The 15,146-nt window shown below is 38.3% G+C and overlaps 1 protein-coding gene across 4 annotated transcripts in view; it reads left to right on the top strand.

The window, feature by feature from the left end:
* NEK1 (NIMA related kinase 1) overlaps positions 1–15,146 on the top strand; it is a 212,879-nt gene that overhangs the window by 116,537 nt on the left and 81,196 nt on the right. For 3 of the 4 annotated variants that reach the window (XM_029201660.1, XM_029201662.1, XM_029201659.1), the window contains 4 exons: positions 11,742–11,825; positions 12,250–12,333; positions 12,751–12,828; positions 13,408–13,503. In XM_029201660.1, the coding sequence (XP_029057493.1) occupies positions 11,742–11,825; positions 12,250–12,333; positions 12,751–12,828; positions 13,408–13,503 (342 nt within the window). The remainder of the gene's footprint in view (positions 1–11,741; positions 11,826–12,249; positions 12,334–12,750; positions 12,829–13,407; positions 13,504–15,146) is intronic. The other variant, XM_029201661.1, reaches the window with a different exon arrangement.

Here is a 15,146-nt window from a genome sequence, read left to right as displayed (position 1 = left end):
CTCCCAAACTCATTCTACAAGGCCACCATCACCCTGATACCAAAACCAGACAATGGTGTCACACAGAAAGAAAACCACGGGCCAGTATCACTGATGAACATAGTGATATAGATGCAAAAATCCTCAACAAAATGCTAGCAAACAGAATCCATCAGTACATTAAAAGGATCATACACCATAATCAAGTGGGGTTTGTCCCAAATATGCAAGGATTCTTCAATGTAAGCAAATCAATGTGATACACCATATTAACAAACTGAAGAATAAAAACCATATGATCATCTCAGTAGATGCAGAAAAAGCTTTCGACAAAATTCAACACCCATTTATGAAACAACCCTCCAGAAAGTTGGCCTAGAGGGAACTTATCTCATCATAATAAAGGCCATATATTACAAACCCACAGGCAACATTGTTCTCAATGGTGAAAAACTGAAACCATTTCCACTAAGATCAGGAACAAGACAAGGTTGTCCATTCTCACCACTGTTATTCAACATAGTTTTGTAAGTTTTAGCCACAGCAGTCAAAGAAGAAAAAGAAATAAAAGGAATCCAAATCGTATAAGAAAAAGTAAAGCTGTCAGTGTTTCAGATCACATGGTACTATATGTAGAGAATCCTAAAGATGCTACCAGAAAACTACTAGAGCCAATCAATGAATTTGGTAAAGTAGTAAGATACAAAATGCTCAGATTTCTTGCATTCCTCTACACTAATAATGAAAAATCAGAAAGAGAAATTAAGGAAACACTCCCATTTACCACTGCAATAAAAAGAATAAAATACGTAGGAATAAACCTACCTAACTAAGGAGACAAAGACCTATATGCAGGAAATTTTAAGGCACTGATGAAAGAAGTTAAAGGTGATACAAACAGATGGTGAGGTATACCATGTTCTTGGATTGGAAGAATAAAAGTTGTGAAAATACCTCTACTACCCAGTGCAGCCTACAGATTCAGTGCAATCCCAATCAAACTACCAGTGACATTTTTCATAGAACTAGAAGAAAAAAATTCACAATTTGTATGAAAACACAAAAGACCCCAAATAGTCAAAGCAATCTTGAGAAAGGAAAACGGAGCTGGAGGAATCAGGCTGCCTGACTTCAGACTCTAGTACAAAGCTACAGTAATCAAGACAGTGCGGTCCTGGCACAAAACCAGAAAGATAGATCAATGGAACAGGATAGAAAGCCCAGAGATGAATCCACACACGTAGGGTCACCTTATTTTTGATAAAGTAGGCAAGAATATACAATGGAGAAAAGACAGCCTCTTCAGTAAATGGTGCTGGGAAAACTGGATAGGTACATGTAAAATAATGAAAGTAGAACACTCCCTAACAGCATACACAAAAATTAACTCAAAATGGATAAAAACCTAAATGTAAGGCCAGACACTATAAAACTCTTGGAGGAAAACATAGGCAGAACACTCTGTGACATAAATTACAGCAAGATCCTTTTTGACTCATCTCCTTGAGAAATGATAATATAAACAAATGGGACTTAATGAAACTTAAAAGCTTTTGCATACCAAAGGAAACCATAAACAAGACGAAAAGACAACCCTCAGAATGGAGAAAATATTCGCAAGTGAAGCAACTGACAAAGGATTAATCTCCAAATTTTACAAGCAGGCCATGCAGCTCAATATCAAAAAAACAACCCAATCCAAAAATGTGCAGAAAACCTAAATAGACATTTCTCCAAAGAAGATATACAGATTGCCAACAAGCACGTGAAAGGATGCTCAACATCATTAATCGTTAGAGAAATGCAAATCCAAAGTATAATGAGGTATCACCTCACACTGGTCAGAATGGCCATCGTCCAAAAATCTACAAACAATAAATGCTGGAGAGGGTGTGGAGGAAAGGGAACCCTCTTGCACTGTTGGTGGGAATGTAACTTGGTACAGCCACTATGGAGAACAGTATGCAGGTTCCTTAGAAAACGAAAAATAGAAATACCATATGAGGCAGCAATCCCACTACTGGGCATATACCCTGAGAAAACCATAATTCAAAAGGAGTCATGTACCACAGTGTTCACTGAAGCGCTATTTACAATAGCCAGAGAGCATGGAATGAACCTCTATTTACAATAGCCAGAGTATGGAATGATCCTAAGTATCCATTGTCAGATGAATGGATAAAGAAGATATGGCACATATATATAATGCAATATTACTCAGCCATAAAAAGAAACGAAATTGAATTATTTGTAGTGAGGTGGATGGACCTAGAGTCTGTCATACCGAGTGAAGTAAGTCAGAAAGAGAAAGACAAATACCATATGCTAACACATATATATGGAATCTAAAAAAAGAAAAAAAAAAAGTTCTGTAGAACCTATGGAAAGGACTGGAATAAAGACGCAGACATAGAGAATGGACTTGAGAACACCATGGGGTGGGGAGGGGAATCTGGGACGAAGTGAGAGAGTGCCTTGGACTTATATATACTACCAAATATAAAACAGATAGCTAGTTGGAAGCAGCCGCATAGCACAGGGAGATCAGCTCGGTGCTTTGTGGTCACCTAGAGGGGTGAGATAGGGAGGGTGGTCGGAGACACAAGAGGGAGGAGATCTGGAGATATATGTACATGTGTAGCTGATTGACTTTTTATAAAGCAGAAACTAACCATTGTAAAGCAGTTACACTCTGATAAAGATGTTTAAAAAAACCAAACAAACACCTTATCTACACCGTCAGGCAGCTGGCCAGGTTTGACCTGAGGATTGTAGTTTGCTGACTCTTGTAGAGTTCTTCAACACTAAGTTGTTCATTTTGAGAAGATTATTTTTTCACTTCTTTTAAAAAAATGATTCCCTTATTGTCCTTGTAAAATATAATTTTTGGTACATAAAAAAGCATATATGTAATATATATGTGTAAACTATCAAGCAAAATAACATACCCAGCAGTTAGAACACTAAGTTCTATCTGTGTACTATTCCCTAATCTAGGGATTGGTGGGTGTTTTTCTGTAAAGGGCCAGATTGTAAATATCTTAGTCTTTTCAAACCATAAGATCTCTGTCATAACTACTAACTATGCATTGTAGCAAAGTAGTAACGATAGACACTGTGTAAATGAGTGAGCATGGCTGACTTTCAGTAAAACTTACTTAGGGACTGAAATCTGGATTTCATATAATTTTTATGTGGTCATGAAATACTCGCTTCATTTTTTTGACCACTTAAAAATGTGCAAAACCATTCTTAGCTTATGAAAAATAAAAAAACAGGTGGCGGGCTGAATTTGGCCCCTGAACCATAGTTTGTCAACCCCTGTCTTGACTGTGCCTCTGTCTTCTCCCAGAGGTGACCATTATCTTGAATTTTGGATATATCATTCCTATGGATTTTTTTTAAAGTGCTTTTTCCTCTTACATATATGTGTCTGAATGATGTCTTGTTCTGTTTTGCCTATTTTTGAGCATTATAAAAATTACATCATACTGTATATAGATTAGGACTTGCTTTTTTTCATTCGTCATTATTTTTCTAAGATTCATTTACATAGTTGGGTTTAGCTGTATAATATTCTGTTGTATGAATATACCGCAGTTAATTCACCTGACAGTAGGTATTTAAGTTGAATCTAGTTTCTGCTTTGAACATTCTTGTACATGTTTCCTGGTACACATATACAAGAATTTCCTTGGTTATCTGTTTTCTTCTGTTGAATGATTTAACAGAACACTTATGAATTTTATAAAAAATGATGAAGCAGTATTATTTACCTTGAGAAATGTTATTGTCTTACTTCCTCATCTTAAATCATTCTTTATTTATTTACATTAATGGAAAAATGCCTTTAAAATGTGCAGTGAAGTGTTAAATATTTAATTCATTCTTTCACTCATTTTTTTAGTATTACACAAACATTTATTGACTAATATATTAGGTTCTGTGCCAGCAAGAGAACTTAAACAGTAAAGGAGATAGACAATTAAACCAAAAATTAAGTAATAAATGACAGCTGTTTATTGAAAGCTTACTATGCCAGACATTATGTTAAACAATTTATGTGCATTATCTCTGTATTAGTCTACTAGAGCTGCTGTAACAAAACAAAATTCCAATCTGAATGTCTTACACAACAGAAATTGATTACCTCACAGTCTGGAGGGTAGAAGTCAGAGATCAGCATGTCAGCAGGGTTTGTTCCTTCTGAGGGCTGTGAGAAGAATCCGCTCCCTGTCTTCTGGTGGTTGCCTGGCTATCTTTAGCATTCCTTGACATGTAGAGTCATCACCCCAGCCTCTCCCTTCATTTTACATGGTGTTCTACTTGTACAGGCGTGTGTCTCCAGATTTCCCCTTTTTTCTAAGGACACCAGTTATACTAGATTGGAGCCCACCCTCATGATCTCTTTTAACTTGATAAAGATCTTGTCTCCAACTAAGGTCACATTCTGAGGTACTAGGGGTTAGAACTTAAGCATATGAATTCTGGGGGAATACAGTTCAACCCAGAAAGCTCTCTATTAGTCTTTACAGCAATCCTAGGTAACTCTGTGGAACCTTAATATACAGTTGAATCTTGAACAGTGCGGGGATGAGGGCATCAACCTGCCTTCTTGTTGAAAATCTGCATATAACTTAAGCCTACCCTCCGCCTACCCTCCATATACATGGTTCCTCCAAGTCATGTCTGCAGCTCTGCATCCATGGATTCAACAACCGCAGATTGTGTAGGATTGTAGTATGTTTACTATTGAAAAACATCTGAGTATAAGTGGGTCTCACAGTTGAAATCCATATTATTTAAGGGTCAACTGTACTGGTCTTATCATAGAGCGTATTGCAGTGCAGAAACCCTAGCTGCTAAAAAATGACTTCTGCATTGTTCCAGGACAAGATGGCATAGACTCAGTTTTCCCTGCTTTTCCCACCTAAATACAGTTAAATACTCTGGAAGTTACATCTCCTGTATACCATGGACTGGGTGTTGGACCTGCCTGAAATCCAGATCCACCATTGACATAGACAAAAATACAAAGAAACCAAACAAACAAAAAAACCCCAGAAAATCCTCTCACTTGCCAACGTACTAGGAAAGAAGAACCCCAATATGTGCCACAGGGGGGTCCTGGTGAGTGATTTAAACTGTGGGCAGCAGTGAAGCCCCAGGGTGTCCCTACCCCATCCCACAACTGGAGCATCAGCAGGTGACTTGGAGGGCAGTTTGACCCATCAGTGACAACAAAGCCCTGGACCGTCCTGGTCTACTCAACAACTGGTACATGAGCAGGTTCTCCATCTATCCATAGCAGAAGTTGCCACAAAGCTGTGTCCCCATTCTGTCCACCTAATGACAAGGAGACCAGGCCCAGTGGCATCTGCCCCTCACCCCCACCCTCAGGAGATCTTCAGTAACAGCAGGTGACCCAGGGAAGCAACTTCATCCTCATAGAATAACAGCAGAACGGACTGAGCAGGACCTCCATCAGCACCAGAACAACAAAGCAGACCAGATAAACATTACAAGAGTTCAGAAGGCCAAACTGTCATTGGAGTGAAGCCCCACAACAGTAGGCCAGGACCTAAATGGCCTGCTCAAACAGAACATGTAAATAGGATCAAGAGTCTTCTAACATAATGCCTAAAATATTCAGAATACAATAAAAAAATCACTTGTCATACCAGGAACCAGGAAAACCACAACTTGACATTGAGCTGACCTAGGGCCAATGGAATACTGGAATTATCTGACAAAGATTTTCAAGCTGGTTTAAACAAATGCTTCAACAAGCAATTAGGAATTCTTTGGAATGAAAAAAGGAGAAAATCTCAGTGAAGGATTAGTAGTTATAAAAAGAACCAATTGGCAGTTATATAATTGGAAAACGTAATAACCAAAATTTAAAATTCACTGGGTAGAATCAGTAGTAGAGTGGAGCTGATGGAGATATAATCACTGAACTTGAAGGCAGATCAGTTGAATTTACTCAACCTGATTAACAGAAAAAAGACTGAAAACAATTATCAGAGTCTTAAGGATTTGTGGGACAATAACAAAAGATTTAACATTTGTATCATTGGAGCCCAAAGGATAATAGAAAGAGCATGGGAGTGTAAAAAGTATTTGAAGAAATAATAGCTGAAAACTTTCCACATTTGGTGAAAGACATAAATTTAAAGCTTCAAGAAGCTGAGCAAACCCTGAAATAGGATACACTTAAAGAAATCTTCACCTAGGAATATTAAACTTCTGAAAGTAAAAGACAAAGAAAACAAATCTTAAAATAGCCAGAGAGAAATGACACATTAGACATAAAGGACTACCAATTGGAACAACACCAAATTTCTCATCTGAAACCGTGGAGTCCAGAAAGAAGTGGCATAAAAATTTTCAAGTGCTGAAAGAAAAGAACTGTCAACGCTGAATCCTATGTTTGATGAAAACATCCTTCAGGAATGAAGGGGAAATAAAGACGTTCTCAAACGAAATAAGCTAAAAGAATTTATTGTTAACGTAGCAAACAGAATTACTAGGGAGAAAGAGAGACATTACATAATAACAAAAGAATCAGTCCGATAAGAAGCTATCGCAATCCTTAATGGGTGTATACCAAACAACCAAACTTCAAAATATATAAAACTAATAGAGCTGAAAGGAGAAATAAACAAATCCACAAGTATAGTTGGGGACTTGAACATAGTGATTGATAGAACTGCTAGTCAGAAATGAGCAAGGGTATAGAATAGCTAAACACCACCACAGGCTACCAAGATCTAATTTACACCCTATCCAACAATAGCAGAATACATTATTTTTTCAAGTGCCCACGAACCATTCACCAAGATAGACCATATGCTGGATCATAAAACAAATCTTAACTAATTCAGAAGAATTAAAGTTATATGACATATATTCTTTGAACGTAATGGAATCAAACTAGAAATCAATAATAGAAAGATGACAAGAAAATCTACAAACACTTGAAAGTTAAAGATACTTCTAAATAATACAGAGACAAAGGGGAAATCTAAGAGGAAAGTTAAAAATACAAAGAATGAATGAAAATACACACATCACATATCAAAATAAGTGAGATGCAGCTAAAGCACTGCTGTGAGGGAAATTTATACCACTAAAGGCTTACATTAGAAAAGTCTCAAATCCGTAGTCTAAGTTCCTATCTGAAGATGCTAGAAAAAGAAGAGGAAGATAGACCCAAAGCAAGCAGGATGAGGGAAATCATTAAGAGTAGAAGTCAGTGAAACTGAAAACAGGAACACTTCTGAGAAATGTAATGAAACAAAAAATTGGTTCTTAGAAAAAAATGAATGAAATTGATAAATCTCTAGCAAGATTGATAAAAAGAAAGCGATGACACAAATCACCAATATCAGGAATGAAACAGGATATCACTACAGATCTTATAGTGAGTAAAAAGATGACAACTTTACACATAAGTTAAACAGCCTAGAAGAAATGCACCAACTATTTGAAAACCACAAACTACCAGAACTTAGCCAAATTGAAATAGATATCTTCTATCGTCCTGTAACTATTTTTAAAATTGAACTTTTGATTAAAAACTGAAAAAGAATAAATCTCCAGGCCTAAGTGGTTTCACTGGAGAATTTTACCAAACACAGAAAGCATTAACATCAATTTGATAAAATGATACCGTCTCTTTCAGGCTGTCAGAGCAGAAGGAACACTTCCCAACTCATTTTGAGGCCTGTATTACCGTGATACCAAAACTGTACAAATACAGCACAAAAAAGAAAACCACAGACTAATATCTCATTGACTTAAATGCAAAAATTCTCAACAAATTTTAGCAAATTGAATCCAACCACAGCCAACTGGGATTTAGTCTGGAAACCCAAGTCTGTTTCAGTATTAGAAAATCAATGAGGGGCTTCCCTGGTGGTGCAGTGGTTGAGAGTCCGCCTGCCAATGCAGGGGACACGGGTTCGTGCCCCGGTCCGGGAAGATCCCACATGCCGCGGAGCGGCTGGGCCCGTGAGCCATGGCCACTGAGCTTGCATGTCCAGAGCCTGTGCTCCGCAACGGGAGAGGCCACAACAGTGAGAGGCCCGCGTACCACAAAAAAAAAAAAAAAAAAAAATCAATGAGATCCACCATATCAACAGGCTAAAGAAGAAAAATCATGTGATCATAACAATGGATGCAGAAAATGTTTTGACAGAATTCAGCATCATAATAAATAAAAACTATCAGTAAGTAGAAAGCAAGGGGAATGTCCTCAACCTCATAATAGTCATCTATAAACAAACTTACACCTAACAATACTTACAGGTAGAGGACTGAATGCTCTCCCTCTACAGTCTGCAAAAGGACAAGGAAGTTAGCTCTCACCACTGTTAATCAACATACTGCTGGCAGTTTTGGTTACTGCAGTAAAGAAAGAAAAAGAAAGAAAAGACATACAAATTGAAAAGAAGGAATGAAACTATTGCTATTTCCAGTTGACATGATTATCTGCATAGAATATCTGAAGGACTCTACCAAAACACTCCTAGAACTAAAAAATGAATTTATTGTTATAAAAGTATAAGGTCACTTCACAAAAATCAACTGATTTCTATACATTGACAACGAACAAGTGGAAACATATTTTGAAAAGCGCAATACCATTTACAATTGCTCCAAAGAAAATGAACAAAAGTATAATAAAACATGCAGGATTTGTGCAATTAAGATGACAAAATCTTGATGAAATTGAAGATTTAAATATTTGGAGAATCATACCATGTTCATTAATTGGAAGACTCAAGGTAATGAAAATGGCAAGTATTCTTAAATTGTTTTACTAATAATTGTAATTCTTAGTAAACCCTCAGAAACATTTTTTTTATAGACAAGCTTATTCTAAAATTTATATAGACAGAGAAAGGCCTTAAAATAGCCAAACAATTCTGAAGAAGACTGAAGTGGGAAGAATGACTCTTCCTGGTGTCACAGCTTGCTTGTAGCTGCAGTGATCGAAGCAGTATAGTGCTAGTGGAAGGATGGGCACATAGGTCAGTGGAACAGTGTGAGGAACCCAGAAGTAAATTCACACCAATATGCCCTGCTAATTCTTGACAAAGAAGCAAAAGCAGTTCAGTGGGGGAGGGATTGCCTTTTCAGTATTAGTGCTGGAGAAATTGGACATCCATCTGTAGGCAAAAATATGAACCTTGACCTAGACCTCACACGTAATGTAAGTAACTCAATACAGATCATGCACTCTAATGTAAAACATAAAATTATAAAACTTAGAGAAAAAGAAGAAAATTTCAAGACCTAGGACTAGACGGAGAGTGCTTAGACTTAACACCAAAAGCACAATCCATAAAAGAAAAACTTGATAAATTGGACTTCATGAGAATTTAAAACTTTTGCTCTGCAAAAGACCCTGTTAAGAGGAAGAATATACAAGTTACAGATTGGGGGAAAATATTTGTAAACCCCATGTTTAACAAACGACTTGTATCTAGAACATATAAAAACCCACCAAAACTCAACATTAAAAATATGAAGAGTCCAGTTAGAAAATGGGCAAAAGACAATCTAAACATTGAAGAGGATGAATGGCAGACACAGATGGCAGATAAACACATGAAAAGATGTTCAACATCATTAGCCATCTGGGGAATGCAAATTAAAACCACAGTAGTATATCACTACCCATCCATCAGAATGGCTCAAATAAAAATTGTGATAAAACCAAATGCTGGTGAGGATGTGGAAAAAGTGGGTGACCGTAACATTGCTAGTAGGGATGTTAACTGATACAGCCACTTTGCAAAATTGTTTGGCAGTCCCTTTTAAAACTACAAATGGATCTGTCACACCAAGAGCAGGTAATGCTGCGCTCTTGGGCATTTGTCCCAGAGAAGAGAAAACTTATTTTCACTAAGAAACTTATTACATGCATGTTCTTAGCAACTTTGTTTTTGTGGGGTTTTTTGTTTTGTTTTGTGGTATGCGGGCCTCTCACTGCTGTGGCCTCTCCCGTTGCGGAGCACAGGCTCCGGACGCGCAGGCTCAGCGGCCATGGCTCACGGGCCCAGCCACTCCGCGGCATGTGGGATCCTCCCGGACTGGGGCACGAACCCGTGTCCCCTGCATTGGCAGGCGGACTCTCAACCACTGCGCCATGAGGGAAGCCCAGCAACTTTGTTCTTAATAGCCAAAACTGTGAAACCCCAATGTCCTTCAGAGGGTGAATGAATGAACAAATTATGGTACTTCCATACCATAGTCTGCTGCTCAGCACTGAGATGGAACAGGCCATTCAGTCATGCGTCCAGTGTCTTGGATGGACTCCGAGGAAGTAATACCAAGTGAAAACAGTCAACCTCAGAAGGATGCATACTGCGCGATTCCATACGTATATATAGAACTTGTGAAATATAATTGTAGGCGTGGGGAACAGATTGGTAGTTGACTGGCAGAGATGGGAGCAGTGAATGTGGCTATCAAGTGACATAGTAATGGTACAGTTAAGTATCTTGATTTGATGGTGGTCACATAAGGCTACGCGTGTGATAAAATTGTACTGATGGCGATACAGAAACGTGAGCACTTGTAACTGGTGAAATGTCTGGTTCGTGCAGTGCCAGCTTCCCAGTGTGTATAGATACCACAGTTATGCAGGACGATACAGTTGGGAGAGGGTGGGTGAAGCATACATGGGACTTCCCTGTACGTTACTTCTCACCTTTCTGTTGTTATCTATAATATTTCAAACTAAAATGGTTAAATTCCTACATAGGCATAGAAGGAAGTCTGGAGGAGAACACTGAAACTGTAAGTTTCTCAGATGGTAGAATTACGAATGATTTGTATTTTCTTTGTTTCATACGTTTTCAACAGTGAACATATGTGATTTTTATAAGAGAAAAAAATACTGACATAAGCTAAATGGATTCAATGAAAACTAATTTCCAATGGAAATGTTCATTGCAAAATTTGCTCAAAAGAGTCCATTTGAATTACGAACTTGGAGGGCATTGGTAGCCTTGAAAGATTTTCAGAGTCACAGTGGGATCAGAACACAGAGTGTAGCAGATTTAAAAATAAATGGGAAGCAGGTAAAAGCAGGGAAATATAAAAAGTACGCGTTCAGCAATCCGACAGAAAGACGTGAGAAGGGGAAGTGGGACGAGGATTTTTCAGTTGGGAGGCTCTTGATCCACAGCTGGTGCCGCAGGAAGAGAAAGTGGGTAATTATGAGTAATTTCTAATGAGGAGATCATTCCATGCTTGTGATAAACCATGTTAGTCAGCGTGTGGTTGGGCGGGTCATTTGCAGTCCAGGACCAGGGCATGCCCGGGTGCAGGGAATTGGAGCTCATGTTATTCCCTGTCGTGTGCGTGTGTGTGTGTGCACGTGTGTGTTTACTATGTAAGCGAACCTGTAGCAATGATGGGCCTTTGTAGAGGAAGATTTTGATTTGGGGTTTAGTTAACCTCCAAAGCAGTTTTAAAAAACATGTTGACATAAATGGCTAATAAAAAGGTAGCTGGTCTCTATTTGAATAATTACATTTGGGGTTTAATTGCTTCCTTCTGTTCTCACTGAATGTGTTGGTTAAATCGCCAAAGGAGAATGCCAGCGTCTTTTATCAGTTTATCAGCTAATCATTTAGACGTGATCAGTATTTGCCACCAGAAGTAGTGGCGCCGGGCGGTCCCTAGGTAAGATGCTGCTATAGCCTTAGTCGTTCTTTAACCTTAGTACATTAAATGATGCACAGGGCACCCTGCACAACCTGGCAGCTCTGTGCGAAGGCAGGCGCAGCTCTTCACGAGGAGGGAAGCCGAGAAGCAAAGAGGAAGAGGTACGCCTCCTGCATGCTCGCTGCCTCACGCCGTCACTTTGAGTTGATTGCCTTCCTTTCCTGCATGGTTTAAATTCCTAACAATGACTGGACGATCTTTAGGTCTGTAGGGACCTGTTAATATATTTTGACTGACATACTGTGTCATAATTTTGCCCCATAACTGTTATTCAGAATTCTGAGTTCAATTTCTTTTCTTTTGATAAAATTAAAAATTTGTTATTGTGTTGTTTTTCTTTTCAGAAACAAATTGATGTAGATTAAACACTTGAAAGCTAATATTACATTGCCATTAACCAGATTTCAAAACTTTTATTTCTTATATTCACATTAACACCTTTCTTTAAATAAAAAACATTTTAGCAATGAAAACGGTAGTTTTTTTTTTTTTAAATAAAATGTTGCGGTTTTTTTCTCTTCGTAGGTTTATCTGGCAAGGCTGAGACAAATAAGACTGCAGAATTTCAATGAGCGCCAACAGATTAGAGCGAAGCTTCGTGGTGAAAAGGCAGGTTGAAAATCTTTTTCAAAAAGTAATTGAATGACATTATAATACACTGAGATTATGTGCCACTAACACAAAATAAAGTCTGATGAAGGCAGTGAAGGTCAAAGACCAGAAAACTATACATAGTGTTACAGTATATCTTATTTATATGACTTAAAATTGATAAGACCTTTTGTTCCGGGGGGATTCTGAGAGGAAAGTGTGAGTGGTACCCATGGACATATAAAATGGTACGTTTTATATCCTTCTGTTCTGTCTTTTTTCTCAGTGTCCATAGGAGTTGACGGTTGTGGAGCGTTCAGTTGCAGCTGTGAACGACTTGCCATTTTTCATTTTTAGATGTTAGTTTATTCATGTGAAGTCTACAGTGAGTTTGCGGTTCTATCCTAAGTGGTCTGCTCACTACTTATTTTGTAGAAAGAAGCTGACAGCTCCGAAGGACAGGAAGGAAGTGAGGAGGCTGACGTGAGGCGTAAGAAAGTGGAAGTGCTGAAGGTATGTACTGGAAGCGATACAGGTTTTCCTAGAGGAAATGGAAACCCGAGATAGAAAGTTGTGTTCTTAAGTCTTTCGTAGTAAACCAACTTATTCTCTTGCCTTAACTTTTCTTTCCCTTTTATCCCTCACTTTTCCATTTCCGAAAAATAGCGTTTTGCTCTCTTCATGTCATATTTATGGAGAGCAATTTGATGAAGCCACAGCATAAATACATGAAACTATCACACAAGTAACCTTAAGAAGAGAAAATGGTAACCCTAAAAGTGAAAAACGTAATCTCTGTTTCTGTGAAGACAAGTTTGTGCATAATAGTCATAGTTGTAAATTTTTTAATTTTTATTTCCATTTGACTGTACCTGCATTTATTTTCATTCCAGAAATACTTACTGAGCAGCTGCTGTGTGTTGGCAGCCCGTTTAGGTGCTGGGCATGCAGCTTACGTTTGTTTTCTGGAACCACACTCACCCACTTCTTTTTTGGCTAATAAGGAAATATTTTTATAGACCTGGACAAACAAACAGGCAAACGTGCGCCTTTCTTTCTGGCACTAGCTGTGCTGATTGTCTTCATTTCCAGGCCCAGGTGAGCGCCCGCGCGGCTGTGCTGAAGGAGCAGCTAGAACGTAGGAGGAAGGAGGCGTACGAGAGAGAGAAGAAGCTGTGGGAGGAGCATGTGAGCCTTGCCCCTGTCGTCCTGCCGGGCTCCTGCACGCCGGCTTTCACTGGGTGCTGCGCCAGCCTTATGGTTCTGTGGTCCTATTTTCTCCCTCTCGTTCAATTCCCCTACATCTCTCTGTCTTTGTCATCATTTAAGGACGATCCATATGGAAGTTATTTTGGGGTTTGATTTGAGGTGAGAACCCAATGTGTTTTATTTAGTCTTTTTTATTGCCAAGTAGCTAATCAAAGTCCCAGCATCACTTAGTGCCTGCAACGTTTCTTCTGCCCCTGATCTGCAATGCTGCCTGTGAGAGACTAGACGCCTGTGTGTCCTGGAGGATGAGTCCACGTCTGTTCCCCAGGGCCCCGTTGTGCTTGTAATTATGGGTTTAGAATATATTTATTTCTTGGAAGGGTTCTTCCCTCATTTCCCCTTCACTCTTCTTTTTCATTTGTTTTCCTTACTTACTTGCTTTCTTTTTCTCTAAGAGATACAGTTTAGAGTAATATTTTTTCTTTTTTCTTTTCTTAAATCCTGTAGGGATTTTGATCATACTACCTTAAACCTACAAATTAACTTAAGAAGAGCTGACGTGTTTATAATGGTCTTTATCCAGAAGCGTGTTAAATATCTACATTTACTTGTATCTTTTATATCTCTTACATAATTTTGATCATTTTTAACTCATACTTGTTATATTTCTTATAAAGCTCATTTCTTGATGGTTTATAATTCCATTTCTGCTTTTCAATGTTTGGCTTTTTCTAACAGAATAGTGCTGATATTTGGAGAAGTTGTTGGGTTTTGCTTATCTCTTATGCAGTGAGTGTGCCTGTTCTACCAATGTTGAGGGGTTTCAGCATGCAACAATATCACTGACAGGCAGTCATGATATACATCATAACAGTAATTGCTACAGTTCATAATTGTTTATTGTATGCAAGGCAAATTATAACCACTGCCCATGGATCGCTTTGCTTACTCTTTACAACTTTACAAAGCAGATAAAGAAAGATAAAACAATTAGATGAGGTCACATTTTCAGGAAGTGTGGAATTGGGATAGGAACCTGTGCCTGTCAGGTATCGAAGTCTTAGTATTCATAGCCAGTACGCCTAACTCCCCTGCTTTCTTTAAGTTTTGCCTTTTATTACCACTTTATTCTTGCTGCATCGGCCAGAACTTCTAGGACAGAGTTAAATAGTAATAGAGATAATACTTTTCTTCCTGTCTTTAATGGAAATACTTTAGTCATTTCTCTGTTATGTATGGTAAAATAGTAAGGAATATAATTTTACGTCTGGGTTTTACAGTTTTTATCAGACTTGTGTTTTGGCGTTTTATCAGATGTCTTTTGTGTTATCTCTTAACATGATTGTGTTTCTTCTGAATCCACCCGTTGATGTCATATACAGGGAGATTCTCGTACCATATTCCTAAAGAAAAAGAACCATTTAGCTATGAAGCATGAGTGAAAGGGACAGAACTCCAGAAATCAGAATAAGTCTAAGGGTTTTTTGATAGTTCCCTTTCGTTTTCTCCTCCCAGCAATTTTGATTTCTCCACCCTCTGCTAGTTACCGTTTTTCTCTGTAGTTTCCGGAGTCCAATAGAGGACAACTCTCGTCTTGTTTGCCACATCATGAACAGGTCTTG

This window comes from Monodon monoceros, unplaced genomic scaffold (assembly GCF_005190385.1).
Source record: "Monodon monoceros isolate NGI ecotype Baffin Bay Population unplaced genomic scaffold, NGI_Narwhal_1 Super_Scaffold_5, whole genome shotgun sequence".
Classification (NCBI taxonomy): Eukaryota; Metazoa; Chordata; class Mammalia; order Artiodactyla; family Monodontidae; genus Monodon; species Monodon monoceros.
Note: the sequence above shows the minus strand (reverse complement) of the source record. Positions and strands in the feature narration are given on the sequence as shown.